This window comes from Puma concolor, chromosome B1 (genome assembly GCF_028749965.1).
Source record: "Puma concolor isolate L17-30 chromosome B1, mPumCon1.1.hap2, whole genome shotgun sequence".
In the NCBI taxonomy this organism is placed as follows: Eukaryota; Metazoa; Chordata; class Mammalia; order Carnivora; family Felidae; genus Puma; species Puma concolor.
Genome location: NC_141670.1, coordinates 81,375,983 through 81,397,643, shown reverse-complemented (window position 1 = coordinate 81,397,643; position 21,661 = coordinate 81,375,983). Strand labels below are relative to the sequence as shown.

Below are 21,661 nucleotides of genomic sequence, written 5' to 3'. Positions count from 1 at the left end.
AAACACATTAGGTCCGGTAAAATATGAATGCACAGCTTAAAATTTTAATAGTAAATTAGGACCCAGATACAGGGGAGGAGACAGTGATTTCTCCCCTCGGGATGGCTACCGGCCGATTTAGGGGGTGGGGGGAGGGCTCCTACTGCAGGGACCCCGCTGCCAGGGAGCTTGGGTGGAACCTCAAGCGACGACTGCCCCGCGGGGAGAGAAGAAGCTGGTCACATCTGTCCGCATCTGGCAGCGTATGGGACAGAAGCTATTGTCAAACAAAGAGACTTGGCGAGAAGAAAGGCTTTCCTCATACAGTCACACATTTGATTCATTTTTTCATTTCTTTTCTTTAAAAAAAATCACATTTCTGTTTTCAGTTTACTAGGTAGATTTGTAGGTGTGCAGAGGCACCAGCACAGACAGGTGCTTGGGCATAAAAGTGTATTTTGAGGTCATATGAAGCAGATTTTGGATATTGGGCCATTTGCTCACACCCCCTTGGGTCTATCCCCAACTTTCCAGTTGTTTAGATGGCCTCCCCTACCTGGAGGGCTGAAGTCTTTCTTTCTCCGAGAGCAGCTTCCACACTCACTGGAGCACTTTGCAACAATGCCTGTGGGCAAAACCAAAATGGGTTTTATTGATATTGCTAAGACGTTCGTGTTCTGGATGCTCCTGGAAGGAAAGATCACAAGATTGCAAGTCGTGGTGATTAAGGAAGAATTGCATTTTTTCTCTATTGCAACACAATCACTGCTGTTCATTTTTCACTTGGAGTGGGAAAAGGAGAAATCTTACTCTGCTTCGACCTGCATGTGTTTTCTAGAGGTAATGGAATACAGGTAAATAAGCTCAAATTACTCAACTACATGCTAATTTATCTCAACTTGGCAGTTAGAATAAAGAGCTTCCTTTTCTCCCCCCCCCCCCCCCCCCCGTCTGGAATTAGACATATCGCTGGGAAATGTCTGAGAGATTAAAAAAAAGTTATATTAAATTAATTTAATGATATATGGATTTTAGCCATCAGGACAATATTCTTTCAGGATTTCTCCTGTTTAAAATAGTTTTAGCCGATCAATTCCATATCAAACAAAGTTTGTCCAGTCACTTCAACAGTGCCCTCTTTACTTCATGAATTTATTATACTACCTTATTTACCATATGAAGTGGTGACAAGTGTTTAGCATTTTGGAGATCAGTTGTCAGTTGCCATTAAAATCAAGATTAATTCATATTAACGATATGCATTTCTCAATACTCCCAGGTGACAACATACATTAAAACAACTATTGCAAGTAATTAAGCTCAATGAAGGGGGAGGGGACAGGAAGAGGTTCAAAACATCCCCAAATATTTGATTTTGCAATCCAAGTTCAGCAGACTGTTGCCACAATAATGCTTGGGGACCTCCTCAGGGTTGCTTTTCACTTTACATCTAATTAGGCACCTAATGAAAGAGAAGAATTTTTTTCCCATGTGATTTTTCTCCTTGATATTCTTATGCCTTTATTTAAACACATAAACACACTGTTTAGGAGGTGCAATACCCAAAAGTTTCTTGTGTGTTTCACTTGGTATTATAATCTGGGGGAACTAGGTAGATGCAAACATTTGTCTTATAGTTATTTTCTTCCTCCACATTCACTCTAACCCTTTGCCCCTTACATAGTACTGACAGAAAACATACCCCAAAATATTTTAATTTATTTAATATTTTTATTATGCTTTAGAGATGCTCAACAGTTTATACTAATTAGGCCATCCAAACCCTTTTGAAGATTAAGCAAATTGGACAACCCTTGTTAATTAGAACATAATTTGAAGTTTGAAATTATATCATTGATGAAGTAGTCTAATTAGTATGACGATGTGTTAATGGACCAGTGAGACACAACAGTGGAGTTTGGCGTGAACCTCTCCAAGTCTTCCACGAAAATTCTCCCTCCTATACCAACATTAATAAAAGATTTCTATAGACTTCAGCCTTTCCACGAAGACATACAATTTATAGTACATACAATGCATTAGCCCATAGTGCTGCTCAATTTTTTCACTATTATGAAAACTAATAAATTCGTCAAGCTGAATTAAGCATACAAATCAGATGAGGCATAGCAGATTACACAGTGAAGCGCGGTGTCTCCCGAGCCTAAATGAAATTTCAATCTAATAATTCCTTCCTGGCCCAGTCATAATTTGTTTAGAGATGTTGTTCTACTTCTTTCAAAGCGCTATTCGCACTATAATTAAATGATACTCAAGCTTTTAACTTTGATTTATTTCATTTCTCGAAGCTTGAGACAGTGAGAGCTGTACAATGTCATTTTTTTATTTCTTTGAAAATTACCGTGGCTGTTGTAGAGGTGGAAATTAAACACCTAAGCATTTACTTGAACCGTCCGGTGCAAGCCACATTCATTCATGTCAACACCCCCTGTCCAGTCTCGTGCCTAGACTTATCTGGTCTCATGCTCAGGAACAGTGCTGGTAGGAATCCCCTTCAGCCACTATTTAGTATTTTCCTCCACATAGGGGAAGAGAAAGACATGTCCAAGGATAGCGCAGGAAAGCGCAAGGGGTTAAGGACCATGGACAGAACCCGTCGCCCGCCGTTTGTTGCCGCTTCCCCAGTACTCTTGGCGACTCGCGGGCTCTGAGCTCCCGACTTGAACCTGCTGTCCAGCTCTGGTGAGGTCATGGGTGAACCGGCGGGCCCATACTCTCTGCCGCCGCGGGGCTTCCGGGCGCTGACCACTCGAGGCCCCCCCTTCGCCATACTCCTTTCCACTCTGTTTTGTCCCAGCGCGAGCCAGCGCCTCTCAGGCCTGCCGCCTGCTCTCGCACCTGCTCGCTTTCCCCAGGCACCGTGTGCCTGCACCTGCTCCCAGTCACCCCAGTCCGGGTCAGGCCACCCGCGGACTCCAGCGTCCAGGTCTCAGGGCCTTCTCACCCTCGCCTATACTCCGCTCCTTCTGCGCTCTGGGGAGGTGACAGCCGCCCCTAACGTCGAGGGAAGTAGAAGATCGAAGCAGGAGGAGAGGAAGGCGGTGTGTGTGTGTGTGTGTGTGTGTGTGTGTGTGTGTGTGTGTAAGACTGTCTCCTATTTTTACGATTGGAACTAAGTGTGTGTCCACTTCTAAGAAAAGTGGTCTGCACTGGGACAAAACTGCGAGCAAAGTGTTGGCTAAAAATAGGTTCTCTGCGCCCAGTGGTTGTGGAAATGAAGACAAGTGGGGCTTGTGCCAACCCCTAAGGGCACGCGCGCGCGCGCGCGCGCGCGCGTGTGTGTGTGTGTGTGTGCTGGGGCGGGGGGGGGGGGTTAAGCAGCACATGCGCTCTGTGATCTCTGGCCCTGCCGCTCCCTCCATCAGTTGCCCCTTCCTCTTTTGATTGTGGCTAATGAAGAATAATAAATCCAGTGGCAGGATTTGCCAGTGGATCCACCCAAGACCCAACTCACACTGAACTTGGATACAGAGAGGAAAAGGAGGAAGATCGGGAGGAAGAGAAAAGAGGGAGGAGGTGTGTGTGTGTGTGTGTGTGTGTGTGTGTCCGTTGGGGGGGGCAGTAGACAGGGTTGCGCGGGGGGGGGGGGGGGGAAGGAGTCGCATGCGCAAAGGCGACCGGAGCTGGCTCCACGGCCGTCCAATCCGCTGAGAGCTGCGAGAAACCGAGTGAGAGAAAGCCCTGCAGCCCGGTCGACCCCATGTCTCTTCGGCACCAGGCACCCGCCGGGCCGAGGGGGCGCAACGCTAAGCGCCAACTGCCGCGTGCACCAAGCGGAAGCGCAGACCAACGCGGAGGAGCTGGTTCTCCCGCGCCCGCTTCTTCTCCTTCCGCCAGGAGTCAGAGGCCGGGGTCACCTGAGCTGCGGGGAGGGGCGGGCCGAGTGGGGGCTGAGGCCTGGAACTTAGCGGTAAGCAGGACATAGAGGGGAGAAACTGCCAGGTAAGAGGCGTTCCTAGTAGTCTGGGGGGAAAAAACCTACCCAAGGCTGGCTTGGCCCGCAACTTTATTTAGGACTTTCTTTTCCCGGCTTGGTGGAGACTAAGCGGAAAAAGCAGGAGGGGCTGGAGGCCGGCTCTTAGAACTGCCTGGCGACTGGAACACAGACCTGGCCAGTGGGGTGGGGTTGAGATCCAAAGTAAGTGAGAGCTGCGGGGCGCCGGGAAGGGGCGGCGGCAAAAACGTGCGGGCGGGGGCCGGAAGGGGAGGTGGAGGGCGCGGCGGGGGAGCGGGAGGCGGGGGTCGAGAGAGCTCCTCGGACCCTACTCTGTAGGGAGCAAAGAGAGAAGGGGCGACGCTAGAATCCGAGCTGGAGAAACCGCGCTTCCTGGCAGGGAGGGCGGAGGCGCGCGGGAGGGAGGGAGAGAGGGAGGGGGGTAGGGGGCAGGCGCGGGGAGAGGGGAGTATAACTCGGCGGCCGCGAGGCGCGGGGGCAGTTTCGGGCGCCCAGGTCTGCAGCCAGCTCCAAGCGGAGCCCAGAAACCCCTAAGACTGACAGCGGAGCCAGAGGAGGAGCTCGTAGTCCGGGCAAGGCGCGCAGAGCTGGGAGCGGCGGCGGGAGAGCGCAACTTTGCACTGCCCTTCGCTGCTCCTGCGCTCGCCCAGCACTTCTCAAGAGGGTCCCGGCAGACGGGGTCAGTGCGTGCGCTACGGACGAGCGCCCGGGCGGACCGGGAAGATGATGATGATGTCCCTGAACAGCAAGCAGGCGTTCAGCATGCCGCACGGCGGCAGCCTGCACGTGGAGCCCAAGTACTCGGCACTGCACAGCGCCTCGCCCGGGTCCTCCGCGCCCGCGGCGCCCTCCGCTAGCTCCCCTAGCAGCTCGAGCAATGCTGGCGGCGGTGGTGGCAGTGGCGGGGGCGGTGGAGGCCGTAGCAGCAGCTCCAGTAGCAGTGGCAGCAGCGGCAGCAGCGGCGGGGGCTCCGAGGCGATGCGGAGAGCGTGTCTTCCAACCCCACCGGTGCGTATTTCTGCATAATCACCGCTTAAAGGCACATTTTGACAGCCCCCTTTATCTGCTTGATGTTTTTTTCATGTCTGCACAGCAAATCACCCCACACCTCCAACCAATTTCCCCCCTCTCTCTCTTATGTATTCAGCGGGCCTTTTCTTTCATATTAATTTTTATGACCTGGGATGTTGCCTGTGCGCGTGTTGTGTTGTGTTGTGTTTGCAGGCTCACTTTCCTCCTCCTCGTGCACTCACGGTTTCTCTCAGTGGCTTCCCTCCTCTCCGCCTCACCTGCAACATTCAGGATTATTATTATTATTATTATTATTATTATTATTATTATTATTTTAACGTTCTGGGAATGTTGTAGGCGCGGCGGTGTTGTCGAGCGCTGTGCCGGGGCTTCCGGGGAGAGTGCGCACAATTCCCTGCTGAGCGTAATGTGTGCCTTTTACTTGCAATTGCAGAGCAATATATTCGGCGGGCTGGATGAGAGTCTGCTGGCCCGCGCCGAAGCTCTGGCGGCCGTGGACATCGTCTCCCAGAGCAAGAGCCACCATCACCACCCGCCCCACCACAGCCCCTTCAAGCCGGACGCTACCTACCACACCATGAACACCATCCCGTGCACTTCGGCTGCCTCTTCTTCGTCGGTGCCCATCTCGCACCCGTCCGCACTGGCGGGCACGCATCACCACCACCACCATCATCACCACCACCACCATCAGCCGCATCAGGCGCTGGAGGGCGAGCTGCTGGAGCACCTGAGTCCCGGTCTGGCCCTGGGTGCCATGGCTGGCCCCGACGGCGCCGTAGTGTCCACGCCAACTCATGCACCGCACATGGCTACCATGAACCCCATGCACCAAGCAGCGCTCAGCATGGCCCACGCGCATGGGCTGCCCTCACACATGGGCTGCATGAGCGACGTGGACGCCGACCCCCGGGACCTGGAGGCATTCGCCGAGCGCTTCAAGCAGCGACGCATCAAGCTGGGGGTGACCCAGGCCGATGTGGGCTCCGCACTGGCCAACCTCAAGATCCCTGGTGTGGGCTCGCTTAGCCAGAGCACCATCTGCAGGTTCGAATCCCTTACGTTGTCGCACAACAATATGATCGCGCTCAAACCCATCCTGCAAGCGTGGCTCGAAGAGGCCGAGAAGTCCCACCGAGAGAAGCTCACCAAGCCGGAGCTCTTCAACGGCGCGGAGAAGAAGCGCAAGCGCACGTCTATCGCTGCCCCAGAGAAACGTTCTCTTGAAGCCTACTTCGCCATCCAGCCGCGGCCCTCCTCCGAGAAGATCGCCGCCATCGCGGAGAAGCTGGACCTTAAGAAAAACGTGGTGCGCGTCTGGTTCTGCAACCAGAGGCAGAAACAGAAAAGAATGAAATATTCTGCGGGCATTTAGGAGACCCTTGGCCTCTCCAGGGACATCCCCTCCTCGTCCCCTCTTTTCCCTCCCTCTCTCTCTCCTGCCTCTTTTCTTTCCACATTCCAGTAAATGTGAATCCGGAGAAAGCGAGGATTGGAGAGCGAGCAAAGGAGCGAGCAAATGAGCCCAAACCCAGTGAGAATGTGAAACGATTTCTCAAGGAAAAACAAAACAAAACAAAACAAAACAAAAGAAGGGATTTGTCAAGTTGTAGCGAAGTTATTCCTTTTAACCCCACCCCATCCGGAAAAGGCACCTCGGCTTCTTCACAGGAAGTCTGGAGCTGGCTGTTTGCAGGAACGCAGACGAGACAGCGTTTTAAAAAGGCCCCCAAAATGATCAAGTAAGATTTGTTTTTATTCCTAAAGACATCACCCTTGTTCAAGTTTAAAAGTACACTTTGCAGCTATTTTTCAGAAATAGAAATCGATTCAGGACTGAAACTTTAAACTAGAGTTGATGCTTAATGTGATAGAGACATCTCTAAAGTATTTTGAATTTTAAAAAAGATGGCAGATTTTCTGCATTTACACTGTATATTATATATATATTTTTATTGTGGTTCTTACCCCCTTCTTCCTTCTCTAAAGTGTTAATGCTTAAGAAAGGAGTTGCGCCTGCTGTGTTCACTGATCTTGAAAGCTATTATTAGATTATTGCCGAACAACCCTCTGTAAATTATTAATTTATCTCTCTAGCAACTTAATTTGTGCACATTCTAATTAATTAAACTTATTTAGTCTAAAAATGGGGGAAACGTATGGCTCGTGGAGTTAAACAATTTTATGTTTGATGAGTTTACTGAATTTTTATGGCTTTCCTCTTATACTGTGTTCCTTTTGGCCCATTTGTATATTCTCACTTTGAATGAAGATTGTTTTTCCTTTGTTTTTACTGGTAGTGTTCTGGTTTGTGAGTCGACACTCAGTAATGGATGTCTTAATCGTGTAGACTTGATTCACTGTCCAAAGTATTGTTTACTTCGTTACATATTTAATGGGGATTCCCACATTGTCCCCACTACACACGCGCTCTCACTCACCCTTACACACACACACACACACACACACACACACACCTCTAATGGAAGAGAAGAAGTGAAGCAGTTGGAAGCATGACTATGATGCATCATTTTCTAGCTTTAGGTGCATTTGTTCACTTGGTGTTTGCCCTTCCAGATTCTACGATTTCACCAAGGTATCTCAATCTTCTTGTTTTCAATTGCTTTGTTGACTACATTTTAACATTTACAAGAATCCTTCGGTTTTTCCTTTTGGAGGTTTGTTTGTAGAAAAACTAATTTAAACTATAAGAAAGACAGTGCACTGCTTGTAAATTCACATTGTTTGGTAGAATTCTTTTGGAACAAAAAATAATTAGGTACATGGTGATTGGTACCTTATCTATTGTAAATATCCCATTCAAAATGATGCACATATAGATATATTCTTACAAATTTTGCTGTATTGCTGTTCCATTTGAGGCTCTCTGAAGTCTTGAGTTCTGTATATGACCTGGTTTCTTGTTTTTGTTTTGTTTTGTTTGTTAATAGATGGTTTATTTACTATGGTAATGTATTAAGTTATTTTTGGTGTTGTTTGATTGTCTTTCATTGAAAAGATGATTTTAATGTTTTATTGGCAAAGTATGCTGCTTTTTTCATTAAAATATACTATTAAAATTAAATGGCTTTTAAAATGTGATGTTGTTTTCAATCATTTACATGGAAATTATTTTGATAGTTTTTTAAAGCGGAAACATTTTAATGGTTTATTTTAGAGTGGTTGTTATAGTCTGATTTGGATTTAAAAGGGGGTGTTTCTCTAGGAAGGTATAAAAGAACAGCGTTTATAATTGTCTTCTAATAGCCAGAGCTCATCTCACAGGGTGCATTGCTTCTCTGTCTAGATGAGGTTGTGATATTTGGCTCCAATATCTCCCTTGGAGTCTTTTCTCCAGATCTGCAATAATTCTGCAAAGAGAATCTTTATGAACAGAGGTACTACCTGGGAAGAAGGAAGAAAGGAACTCAGTTTAGTTTTCAGCCAGGACTGGGAGCCTGGGTGTGGCAAGAGTCCAGGCCTGTTTCTGGGAGTAGGATACCCCGGTTGAGGCCTAAGGGCTTGCCCACCATACTTCTCAGTTCAGTCACTGCTCCTGGAGAGCAATGCCCCAACCAGAGCAGGAAGCACCTAGGTTACTGAGTTATGAAGCAAAAGTACATCTCTCTCTCCCTTCATTTCCATGACCTTTACAAAAACTTACATTCTGCAATAGGCAGAGTGGGTTGAGGAAGAAATCCTGGGTGGTTAGAAGGAGTTGATTTCTGCCCCCTTCCTATCACTCACTCAAACACCAGAGTTGGTGAAAGTCTAATGGTGGTCTGGCACAAAGAAATTTTGCCCTTCGATATACAGACTTTTCTCCTTTTTTGATCCTAGTTTAAAGGTACCTCCTGATCCATTTTAAGCAACATATTAGGTTTCCAAAGTTTTTTTCCCAGGAAAGCTCTGGTTTAGACATTTACATTATTAATGATGAGAAGGGCACCTTACTAATCTATAGGTCCAAAAAGAGGAAGGAACGAGGTGATCCTTTAGGGGAAATTCTGCTGCCCTGAGCGGTGACCTAATATCGAACTGCTTTGGGGTGTTTCTTATTTTGAGGATGAGTTTAGGAAATGTCCCAGGAGTCCATGAAGATTGTTACAGTGGCTCAAGTTGGGATTAAATGTTGTTAAAGAACATTGTGATTTTCAGATGTAACAAAAAGAACCGTGACAGTTAATGGATAATAAGTGAAGGGACTTAGTTTTCTTCAACTTAAAGAGGAAACCAGAAGAGACAAAATCTATGTGTCCATTTAGAAACAATGAGATATATTGTATAGATGCTTAAGGAAATATTTCAAAGTTGTAGGAACTTAAAAGAAAGAATTGTGAATCCAGATATAGTGATACTGATGGTTTAATTTTATTCTTAAATTTTAGAGGTTGAAAGTCCCTTCTTCTGTTTTACCTTCTAAGACTCAGTTTTCTTGAAAAGTCTTTTCAAATAGCCAGCCCCTAATCACAGTACGCTAGGTCCTGGTTTCAGCACCACGGATAGTAACCACATCACAGTCCTACTCCAACATGGGTTTGACCAAGCATTGTCAGCCAGCTGGAGAACTTTCTGCTAGTTACTTTTTCCAGAGTGGAGAAAATGAATTAAATGGCTTGAGGATGTAGCAAACCAGGCTTGCTGATCTGGGCTTAAAGTTATCTTCAATAAATAACACCTCCTTCTTCCCATATGTGGTTGTTATCTAAGAGTCTAGGATATATTCGTTAAGAGAAAGGGGAGTCCATTAGAGGAAAGACAGACATGTGTGCTAGTGTTTTCTTTCTACAAATATGACATCTTTAAACGAGGAGAGAGATCCTGTAAAAGTAGTAGAAATTGAGAAATATATTGAAGATAAGCAAAATAGGCTTCTTTTGGTACGTTTGAAGTACATGATAGCTTTCACGTATGCATGTTTGTCCAAGATTTTTATGACAAAAATGACATAACAGCAACTCAGTTTACCTCGACAGTTGAGAGTGAAGGCCTATATCCCCCCCCCCTCATTCACCAAGTGTTTTTTGTCTCCCAAGCTCCTACACTTTGAACACTGTACCACAGTTTTAAATATATCTTCTCAGTGTTATTACAAGGGTAAAAGAACCCCTCTTGTCTACAAGATGGAAATTATATCCATTGTTTAACCCTACTTAACTGTGTTTGTTTTATGGGAAAATCAGAATTTAAAAAAAAGTAAATATACTCTGAAAGTTTTTATTAATGAGAGCTGCAGAGACATATCAAAACAAACCAAAGAGATTTGGAGAAAAGAGGATTGGTCTTAAAAAAGAAATTAAAGGTAAGAGCAGAATGAATCCTGTATACATTCTTGAGAAATATTTATTTAATATTGACTTTCAAAATACTGAAATGGATAAAGAGCAAATTGTGGCTGAAGAGCCTTGACATATCAATCAAATCCACTGGCATTCGTGACTCATTTCCTAATTTTTTTCTTCAAGGTCCACAATTACTATTTAATTAGGAAGAGATATTTTATGAATTGACTTAGCAGCACACCTAGTCATCCTCAATTGACATTTCAGAACTATGCTGTTAATTTTTTAACTTCTCCAAAGGCAAATGATCCAATCTTTTTGTTAAATGTAATCATCTAAATCTAAACTAGAATAGAATAAATGTCTAACAGCAAAGATCATGTAAGGCATGGCTGATATCTAAGTACTCTCTACCAATTCTATTCTGATATCATCTAGAAAGAGTGCAGTTTCCTTTGGATAGTTGATATTAAATCAGCTGGTCAGTTCTTTGTCAGATTAAGTTTCATTGACACATAGCTTGGGGAAGATAATGGAAATATGAAAAAGAAAATGAAATAATTAAGATTTATGTTCAACATAATGCTCTTCTATTTTCTATAAAATGTATTTTAAAATAAACAACAATATATAACTAAGTCTTTCTACTATCAAGGACAGATTTTGAGACCTCTCTTTGCCCAGAGAATTGGAATTTGGGCCATAAAAATGCTTTATTTCAAACTTTAAATGAATTCATTTTGATCTATCTATTGGAGACACTCTTGAGGACATACTGGAAAAGGCATTACAAAATTCACTTGATTTTAAAAGGCATATTATTCAGAAGATGAAACTCAAATTTTTCCAAGCAACCCATGACAGTAAGTTTAGAAATTTACCTTTTAACTTGTTTGGTGAAAACAATTTATATTTCCAGGTAAATGGTGCATTTAGAACTCAAAACTTCACTTTACTTTTCAGTTGGCTTTGGAGGGAGGGGCTGCAACAGAAGGGGGGAAAAGGTTAGATTGGTATTCTGATAGGACAAAAAGAAGACAAAGGTTCCCAGACAGTTATGATGATAGAAATGTTCCCGAAGTCTACATTTGTCAGGAGACAGATTTATGGCAATGAGGGAAAAAAAAAATCACTAAATTTTTCCTGCTTTGCCCCTTTAAAGGAGCCTTTCCCAGCACTGAAAGGCTATTATGAGTGAATTAATAAATTACACAGCAAATTATTAAATCCAGATAATTACAAGGAATAAGTAAGTAATCATTAGTTATCTCAGCTAATTACTGTGGGTCAGAGCCAGCCGGAATGTGAAATCCTCCTCGGGAATTGAAATTAACTTTGCACAGTGAGCCTCTCTGCTTGACATCCCCAGTCTGTAGGCACATGGCAGCTCCCTTGTGAGCTAGTCTTTCTATTTAACTTGGAGAGAATAGAAATAAAATTAAGTGGCGATGTGATAATAGGAAGCTGCTCAGAAAGCAAACTGTGGGTTTTATTCTGTACTTTCAAGGCCTGGAGATGAAAAGCTTTATTTACATCAGTTTCAAAAAAACTTAAAGCACCCTTGTTGAGACAGACCCCCCTGAACACACACACACACACACACACACACACACACACACACACACACCTATAGTCATCTGGTATGACAGTCATATTAGCAACACATGAAGAGGGCTCAAGGAGAACAAATATTTTGAGGTGTGTGTGTGTGTGTGTGAGAGAGAGAGAGACACAGAGAGAGAGAGAGAGAGAGAGAGAGGTGGGGGGTAGCAATGAGAAAGAAAGAAAGAAAATGAAAATATTACTCCTTGCTTTCATCCCACAGAGTGGAAGGCTGTCGAAAAGTGCAGCCCCGTCTAATAATCTGTTTGTTTTGTTTGGGTAACAATATGCTTTCATCTTGCCACAGGAAGAACTAGCTTAGTGCAAATGTTGTCTCTCCTTGATCTTTCGCCAGATGCTTCAAGAACTGATGTCACCTTTTTCTCCTTTTTCATATAGCATCATTTTCCAAAGCCAGCCTCCACTACCCTCTCTCCCTCCACTGCCACCAACCCCCAACGCCTTCTCAAAGGGCAGAGAAGACAGCCAAGTCTGGTGCCTGTTGGAAGTGGAAAATGTATCTGTGTGATAAAGTGATTGTGTGTATCACAGGGCTGGGAAAGACTGGACATCCGAAGAAAACTGCTGTTAATATATTAAAATGAGGGGTGGGGGAATCTAAGAGATTTTTTTTTTTTATCAATTGCAATTAGATGGACAGTCTTTCCGCTCATTCCCTGCTCTAGTCTGGGATGATAATAAAAATTTAATGAAGCCTGGGACGAGCAGAGAGCTCTGTCTAGGGACCGTGGAATAGAATATTTTAACTGTACATTTATACCAACTGTCTGGCTTCAAAGACGTGACTGCTTTTAATCTCGAATTAGAAAACCACAGATTTGAAATTAAATATTAGATACCCTCGGATCTCCTTCCTTTCTGAAATATTGTCACGACTATGTTTTCCTCCATTGGCCCGTAACACACACATCTTAGGTCTCCAATTACATTTCCGTGAATAATAGATGGCTTTGATAGGGTGCAGTATTCTGGTGCTTTTGTTTTTTTTTTTTTAATAGAGTTAATGCAATATTAATTGGCTGTAGATGTTATAAGAATGCACAGTCCCCTTTTCAGGAGCAAATCGATGAGATAGGGATATGAGAGTCCGCGAAGGCGAAGGCTTTTCCCAGCCTAGGTCACTTCTTTGTGGAGGGGACCTTCTTAGAGATTTAGGTAAGTGAAGGGGCGCTTTGAGTTGCGAGGCCCGGGCTGCTCAGGCTCCTGAACCTGGAGAGAGGACAACTGGTGAGGGCGGAGGTACAGAAAGGGAACTGTGTGTGAGAGAAGCAGGGCGTGCGGACGATTACCGAGAGTCTTTGCTAGGTTTTCATGGCTAAGGCTTCGCAGGCGCCTGGCTCGCCCTGGCTATGCTGAGGAATCAAGTCTTCGCACCCACCGCTCTGGCTTACCACCACTATGCACCTGCCGGCCATGGGTTGCATATGAGCCCCACCTCCCCTCTCCTCCAGCTTGGGGTGCATGTTGGTGAGAAGCAGGTTGTGAATGGGTGAGGGTTAGAGTCCACAGGGTTGGGGGATGGGGCAGAGCCGTCCACCCTCGCTGGACACGCTGGCCCTGGCCCCCCCCGTGGCCCCCAGAGCCTGGGGGAGCAGGCGGCTTGCCAAGCGCGCAGCCAGGAACCCGCGAGAAAGAGAGGCCCGGGCGCCTCGCCCCCTTGCATTTTACTAATCACATCTATTTAAATTCTAGCGCGGTCCGCCGCGCTCTCACTGGGAAAGCTCTGGAGAACTGGACCCATCAATTATTCTGAAAAAATCCCAGACTACGTGAGGCTTCCAGCCTGCGGGAGGGAGGCAGCGGGAGGAGGTGGAGAACCTAGCCCCTACTCTTCTACCCTTCTCTCCGCCGTTCCCAGCGAGGATCCCTTGGTGTACCCTTAACTTCAGGCTTCTGGGACCCGAAGGAGCTAGTGCACCTTCTGAGAGTTTGCGCTTTTATGGACCCAGAGGGGAGGTGGTGAGAGTAGACTGGGACCTGGCCTAGCCTTCTTTTCAACTCCCGTGGAGAGGTCTGAGTCCTGTGCGGCCACATCAGACAGATCACCATTTCCCGTTCTGTTACCCGCTCTGCATCGCCGCTACCCTCCACCCTCACTTTTTGCCGGGTCCCTAATGCTGACCGACTGTCTGGGGGCTGCTGGGTGTGGAGCAGTCTCCGCTCAGCCTTCCTCTGCTCCACAGGCCTGCAAGGATGGGACCTTAGGGACATTCCAGTTTAGAAGCCTTTTAGGAACCTCAATTTAAAGTCTTCTAGCACTCACCCCACCCCCTATTCAGGCTCCAGGATGCCCCGAGGCGGAGCAGCAAGCCGAGCGCGCAGCTGGACGCGCAAGAAGAACGCGGTCGCTCTAAAGTAGGGAGGCGGGTGAGCCTGGCTAGTAATTACTGCCCCCCAACCCCCGCCCCCCGGCTCGCCCGCCCCCACCTCCGCACTGGGTCTGCAGCCATTACTCCAGCTGTCATTCGGCGGAAAGCAAGCGCCCTCCCCCCTTCCCCCGACTTTGCTGTGACTAACAGACGCCTGCGCCCCCCTCGCACTCCCATAGTGTCCGAGTCATGGTTCTTAAATTTTTGTTATATTTTTTCCCATAAATACCACATTTCCTCCTTTCTCTGTCCCCTAACCTTCCCATTTTCTGGACCCTAGGAGCGTATTCAAAGTCTTATTTGTGTGTATTGGTGAGTATTTTGTTTTTGTTTTTCTTTGATTGGGGGGGGGGGAGTTCTCTCATAGCTTCTGGGTTTCACTGAATAATTTGAGGTGACAACAAAATGAGAAGTATGTATCAAATAGTTTTGAAAGAAGCCAATTGGCTTCTGGAATTCTTGTAAGATGCCAAAGTCATCTTGTGAAATCAATGCGGTTTGATTTAAAAAAAAAAAAAACAAACAGCAACAACACACAATAACAAGTTACTGATGGGCTTGAAAGTGATTGAAAGGCTTAAATCAACACCTTCTGCATGAGTGGCTCAGGCAGTGTTGGTATTCTACAAGGCCTAGGGTTTCTGAGTTGGTGGGCTCACCAGAAGATAGATGGTTAACACACACAGGACCAGACAGTCCTACTCTCCCAAAGGGACACCAGGGTTTTGCTAGATGGTAGTCCATATCTCTGTGCAATTTGGCTAAACAAGGGTGAAGGCTCCCTGATTTCCAGAAACAGAGTAGGTCTTCATTTGGGGAATTATTGGCCTGGTGTGTGAGGTGATGGAGGTGTGTGTAGGGGGAGAGCTTGAGGTAATTCTTTTGGCAAAAGCAGTCACTTCATGCTCCAAATTTAACAGCAGTCCAGAGTCTAGATATGTAAGGGTGAGGTTTTCTGTGAAGACTCCTTGAGCTTTGCCCAGAATAGCCACCTCCCTGCTCCAACTCTGGTCTCTCAATTTCCTTGTTTTAAACCCATGGGCTTCTATTCGTTGCACTGGGGATGAGGAAGGTGGGAGTGAGGTGTCTCTCCCTTGGCATAGACAGAGGTGGGAAGGTAGGAGTGAGGTGTCTCTCCCTTGGCTGCTGAGGTCCAGCAGCCTCTGTGGCATAGCAAAAGCAAGGTCTATTTTAAAGTTGGGCCAAAAACCAGCCTGAGCCAAGTCACTTTACAGCGTTCGGGATGCATACCTCTGTCCAGGGTCCATCCTAGCCTCCGTGGGCTTGATCTGAAAACACAGACCCCAGGAGAGGTAGAGATTGTCTTCTTCAACTCTGTCATTTTCCTGGAAACTTGTCATGTAGACAATACACATATGTAGATAGATGTTCACATATCAACATGCAGGTACACACAGGGCCTTTCCCTGGGGGCCAGCATACCTTAATGAAACTTTTCAAACTCACTCAAAATCTCTCTTTCTCTGTCTAGCCCAAACAAGTAATTCAACTGGAAGGTGCTTAAGACTCACCTCTGTGCGTGTATATATATATATATATATATATATATATATATATATATATATATTTTAATGCACTTGACAGGCTTTGACCTTCTGTTGCCACAGGTGTCCTTCCTGACAGTCCTGCCTTTACACGGAGCCCAAACGCAGTGACTTTTGGCCGCAGCAGCTCTGTCTCCGAAGGTGGAATAGTCTGTGACTGCCAGGAGGGACCCGGGGGCCAGGCCTGCAGCCGGCCTCAGTAGAGGTGAGGGGCCAGAATTAGACAGACTGTTCCTTTTGGAATCAAGGTGCAGTGCTTCCAGCTCTGGGCTCTCCGGACTCTGTGGTGGCTTCCAGAGAAGCCAGTCTCACCGGTTTTAAGTCCCATTTCTGTACCAACTTGGAGGTTCTAACTAACCATGTGGGATCTGGCTAACTTTCCATCTCAGTACCATTTCCTCACCTGGAACCCGCATGAAAGCAATCACTTTCTCATCCACCTCCGGAGTCTTTGGTCTTTGGGGTAGAGGATGAATGGGGAAGAGAACGCAGCTCCTGGCTGCTGAGCTAGGAGTTCTGATTCCTTCTGAGGGAAAAGTCGTTTCTGAGGGCTGTGGGGCTTCACATCCTTAAATTAGGTCTCTAGCTTCGTGAACCAGTCCTAAATGTGTTAAGTAAGAATCGGTTGGCAACTTGCACTTTCTTTCATCCACTTTTCACTTTGCAGCCCTGAGAGCTTTTAATTACAGTATTGTCAAAGGGGCCCATTCTTCTATTTCCTAAATCATTTCATTGATTTTTTTTTTTTCCTCATGCTGCCTTCCTTTTCAGCAAGACTTATTTTTTTTTTCCCTGGGATTTGCTCAGAGTTTGAGAGGTGAACAAGAAAAAAAGAGGTAATGCGACAGGAGACTGGTGGTTAATAAGAGAGTAATCTCTACCTTTCCCCAGGGAGAAGGAGAAAGTGCAAAGAATGACCCTGTCCCCCTTCTCCGTAGTGGAGACAGTGTAGACACACAAAAGAGAAAGGGAATCTATAATAAAATAGAAAGGGCACGGTAGGGGGAACCAGATCAGTCCCATTTTGTCAGGTATTCTTAATTAGATCCGCGAGAACCCCAAATACCCAGATAATTGGTAATTAGTCTTGGTAACATGTGTTCGTTCACTGTAAATAAAATTGCAAAATTTCCTGAAGGTGACTTGAACTATATATACTCTGGGCAGGAGAAAACAGTGGAAGAATAAGCAAATCTAGCTCTCTGAGTTGGAATGTAACAAAATACCGTTTCCCATTCTGAAAAGCTCAGCTACTTTCCATCCTAAAACCAGGTGAAACCAGAATTCTTTGGTTTGGTCATTAATTTTGTCATTTACATGCCTCTTAAGTTTTGTTTTCAAAAACAGTTTTTACCATCCAGTTTTACCACCAGCACGGAGCAGAAAACAGCCAGTGGAAAACAGGAGTAGGATTCTGCTGTCAGATAAAACGAGAGGTGAGGCTGCTCTTTCGGCTTAACTCCCATTGCTACAGAATCCTACGCTGGTAGGTAGAAGAAATGTCCAGATGTTTCCCGAATGTCCCTTTAGCACTAGAAGTGTGTGTGATTGGGGAAGAGAGTTGGAGGGAGTAGTAGATAGATTTAATGGAAGACAGGAACAATCGTATTTATTGCACCCCAATTTAGAACTACTTCATAACTCAGTAATTAATGACGGTAGGAAGCATCCTTACTCTCCACCATTTAACTCCTGGCCATTAGGTATCAGTTACTCCCAGATAAAATGATTTAATCAGTCTAGGAGAAATCTTTTTAGTGCTCAATCCCTCACCCTTCCATTTCTCCCCTCCCCCTGCCCTCTTCTCATTACTCTCATCTTTCAAATGGCTTAGAAGAGGAAATCTTAGAAGCTACTGTCACCAGTAGAAACAGCTGTCTTATTGAGGTGGGATTTCTATATCAACTCTAACACTGCCCATGAATTGCTTATAAAAATGATCCCCCCCCCCAAATCCTGCATGTGTAAGGCAGAGAAAACTGCCCTGAGATGCAGTAATGCTTGACTTTCTTGCAGCAGAAAGGCTGAGTTTTTGTTTGTAATTTATAATAAACAAGCCATTGACAAGCTAGAGTTGGCTGGGTTTTCAGGTTTTGCAAACTCACTCTTATACAAACTCTTTCCACTTTAGGAAAGGATGCCATCCCTGAAACTGCAGCCGGGTGCAGCTCTAAGCAACCACAGTGTTACAGAGGGAACCTGCCCTAGCTGATGCCATGTAGATGTGATAAAGCAGAAAGTGAACACAGGTAACACCATCTTAGAGTAACTCCTCTTCCAGACTTCCCATTTAACTGTCAGAGCAGTAACAGATTGGAAGAAAATCAATTTTAAGAATCAATCCCCAAACCCTTTCATACACTCAGATGACTTGAGACTTATAATGTGGGAAGCACTTATAATGAGGGTAGGGGAAAAAAGCAGAGCTACAAATACCTCCTCCACTTTAATTGAGTAGGTATTAGAGTTCCTCCAACCTTTCCTCTCTGAACTCCTTCTGTTCTCAAATTCTTTTCCACTTTTTCTTCTGACCACACCACTACCATAATCCCCCTTCTTCACCTCCTCCCCTCCTACTTCTCCTTCTCCTTCTCCCTCCCCATCCTTCTCTTCCCTTTCCCTCTCTCGATCTCTTCCTTCTCCCCAGCACTCTCTTATAGAACCTGAATTGTGTGCAAAGTTAGAAATGAGATCTCAAGTGATTTCACAATGACGGGATCTAAAACTGTGATCAGTAGAACTCAGATCCCAGGCAAGTTGTCTGTGTCTTTGGGGGGCATGTGGTTCAGGAGCATGTAATGCAGATCTGGGTCTAGTGAAGAATAGAGTTGTGGCTGGTGGGTGTGAGGTACAGTTCTAAGGGGGTTGAGTCCGGATGCTCTTTTGGGGAACCTCTTTAACCATGTGGAGGAGATGCCAGGGAAATTTTTACTCTTTTGGTCAAAGGAGCACACACAACTCTAGAAGATATCATATTTACTACCCAAACACACTGACTTTTAGATGGAAATACCATCAGTTGTCTCTGCCCAGTTCTATTGCAGATCTATTAATCATATCCACAAGGATTGCCAAAATGGCAAGGCTCTCTTCGCTTTTCAGTTTATACAGAACAGAATCATTTACATAAAGTCCTTAAGGCAAATAACTGTTGGGGCTCTAATTTATATCTGATCGAAAATTAGCCGTCATTATGCGCTCCATTAGCAGCATCTTTAATGTGCTTCTAAGCACCATTTGTCAAGCGGCTTGTTAATATCCTTCAAGTCTTTAAAGTTGAGAGCTCATTAAAGAGTGCGCTCTGTTATTGATGTAATTTAGATGAGTTTGGAAGAGCAAGTACACCATGCCTTGAATGGGCAACCTCCAGAAGCCAGGGCAAGGGGGCATTTGGTGACCAAGTTCACTATGAAGGATTGCCCAGAAGCCTTCATGCTTCTTTGACAGCAGGTCTCTGGGTCCTGCAAAGGTGTTTTTGAAGGCCCACCCCCTGACCAAGGTGTGAGTCATTCATTTCTTTGGGAAGGCCTATGTTTATCTTCAGTGTTTTCTTTTTTTCTCATCAATTCGTGTTTACTGTGGCTCACTGAACCTTGTGGGAAGGGGTGGGAAGTATAAAAAAATGGACCCTAATATAAGGTCCTTCATGTGAGAATTTGCCAGTTTTCTTTTTTTTTTTTCTCTTCACACCCCCATCCCTGTTTTAGTGCCTACCTGTTTACTTCCTGAGGGCTGCCTTGTATTCCACGGAGTGGAGGAAGTGAATATCCATTGAGAAAACCATAGGCTGAAAGACAGAGATACTGCCCTTGAACCTATTTTGACTGAGGTACAGTAAACCCGCTTAATTATGTACATATTATTACATTATCTATCAACCACCCCATCAGAAGAGCATAAAGGCCAATAAATTACCTCAGTTATTTATCTAAAAATCCATATATTTTGTCATTTTCTTTCTGGAGGAGATTATGTTAGTGTAACACAATAAAGAAAACCATTAGCACAGCCAGAAAATTGCAATTGAGTGCAACAATAATTCCACTAGCAGGAATAAATAACAGTTTAGAAAGCTGCATTTTGTCCTGGGTTTTCTGGTAGGTTGTACCAGCCTTCCTTTGATTCAAGTCCTGAGTGTGTCCGTGAATCCTGCAATCAGGGGTTTAGTAAGATTTCGTACACCTTCCCCCCACCCTTCTAAATCTTACATTAAAAGAACAACATTCAAACCATCATGATTTTTGAACCCCACTTCTATCTGTACTCTAAATTCACTTCCCCTCCTGAGACCTTCTGGGGACTCAGATTAATGCAAGATAATGAAAGACACTAGGCATTTTATTCTCTCCTCTAAATTTCCAAGATTCTTTCAGCCTTAGAAGCTTGTGTGAAGATGGCTCTACTTTATCAGATTGAATAAAAATAAAAGCAAGAGTTTAGGAACTGGATGGGGGTGGGGTTGGTCCAGATACCTCAAAGTCTTCTTTAAACCCCTCTCCCCTCTTCACCTTCCTCTTAGGGAATCATCTCATTTCCATCATTTGTTGAACAGCTTATTCTTGCAGTCCACACCTTGAAAGAGTTTATTACTCACACATGGAGAAAGAAGGGAGAAAGAAAGATATAATAAGATCAATCTAAGGACATATTGAGGTCATATAACAGCACAAATATTCTCAAGTGCTCTGTATAATGTGCAGTGGGGATTTTGGGCAGTTTTATTGTGTGGTAGGATCCTCATCTCCGTTGTTTTTTACAGGATTCCTCCAGGCTAAAGTAATAAAGCGAGTAATTAGAATGCTAAAGACAGATGTAAATAACAGGAATGAGACAGCGGTGACAGATGAGCGGCTGGGTCACGAAAGAGCCCAGTTGGTGGAAATGACACCGCTCCCTCGCTCCCGATCCCCTCCCCCACGCCGTTCCCTTTTTCTCTTTGGGCCTCTTCTCCCTCCCAGCCCGTGGCCTTAGGCGGTCGACCGGGGACACTCGGGTCAAAATTGCCTTCGGTAGGAGCAGCGTGGCTGCCGTCCGCGGAGGCCGCGCGGGGAGCGTCCCGAGCCTGGAAAGCCACGGGCTCCACCACGGATCGGCAGCGAGGTGGGCGCCACTCGGGCGCCTGGGCCTTCCCCGGGACCCCTCCCTGGCCGCCGGGACTTGTGGGTCACCTCAGTCCCCGGCCTCGCGGCCCGCGCCCTCTCCAGCCCCCAGGCCCGCAGCCGCGCCGGCGCCTCCCGCCTGCGCTCTGGCCACGACCTGCGGGGCATCACCAGCGCGGTGACTGAGCGCGGCCCTGCTACGTCCTCGCAGCAGCCCAGCTGTGCCTTCGGCCCTTTGTCTGTTGCCTTTGCTCCCAAACCAGGGCGAAGAGGCCCCGGAGGTGCCTTCGCCTCCCACTTGGGCCCAGGAAGCCCGGCAGGCCCGTCTTTGGCGCCCCGGCCAGCCGCAGGGCTGCGGCCCCAAACCTGGGAAGCGGCCCCAGCCTGCCAGGTCTGCGCCGGGGTCCTGAAAGCCCTTTTCCTCCCGTCAGTCCGACGCTGAGGAATGAAGTATCATAGGGCTTCATTTGACTTCCTCACCAAGACTATCCCTCCGGAGCTAGCCTTTCCTGATGTAAACTTCACATGGACCCCGGTAGATCGGGAGAAAAACAACGAACTCCCCATGCCCTTTGACAAATTTGCCTTTCCCAACCCTGACCTACCAGCGACTAGGCTTGTAGGAGAGCAAACAGGAGGATTCCTAAATGAATGAGCTTCATTCCCCTCCCAACAATTTAAATAGACTGAGCATCGTGGTCTCGGTTTGTTATTTGGAAATTTAGAAGTGTAAATG

At 46.1% G+C, this 21,661-nt stretch overlaps 1 protein-coding gene across 1 annotated transcript; it reads left to right on the top strand.

The window, feature by feature from the left end:
- The first annotated feature begins 4,415 nt into the window (after positions 1-4,415).
- On the top strand, positions 4,416-8,089 carry POU4F2 (POU class 4 homeobox 2). Its single transcript, XM_086702901.1, has 2 exons — positions 4,416-4,963; positions 5,421-8,089. The coding sequence occupies exons 1-2, from the start codon at positions 4,679-4,681 to the stop codon at positions 6,360-6,362; spliced, it is 1,227 nt and encodes a 408-aa protein (XP_086559027.1). The 5' UTR covers positions 4,416-4,678; the 3' UTR covers positions 6,363-8,089.
- Positions 8,090-21,661: the final 13,572 nt, after the last annotated feature.

Coding starts and splice junctions, on each gene's coding strand:
- POU4F2 (XM_086702901.1), top strand. CDS start 4,679: ATGATGATGATGTCCCTGAACAGCAAGCAGGCGTTCAGCATGCCGCAC. Junction 4,964..5,420: donor CGTGTCTTCCAACCCCACCG/GTGCGTATTTCT, acceptor TTGCAATTGCAG/AGCAATATATTCGGCGGGCT.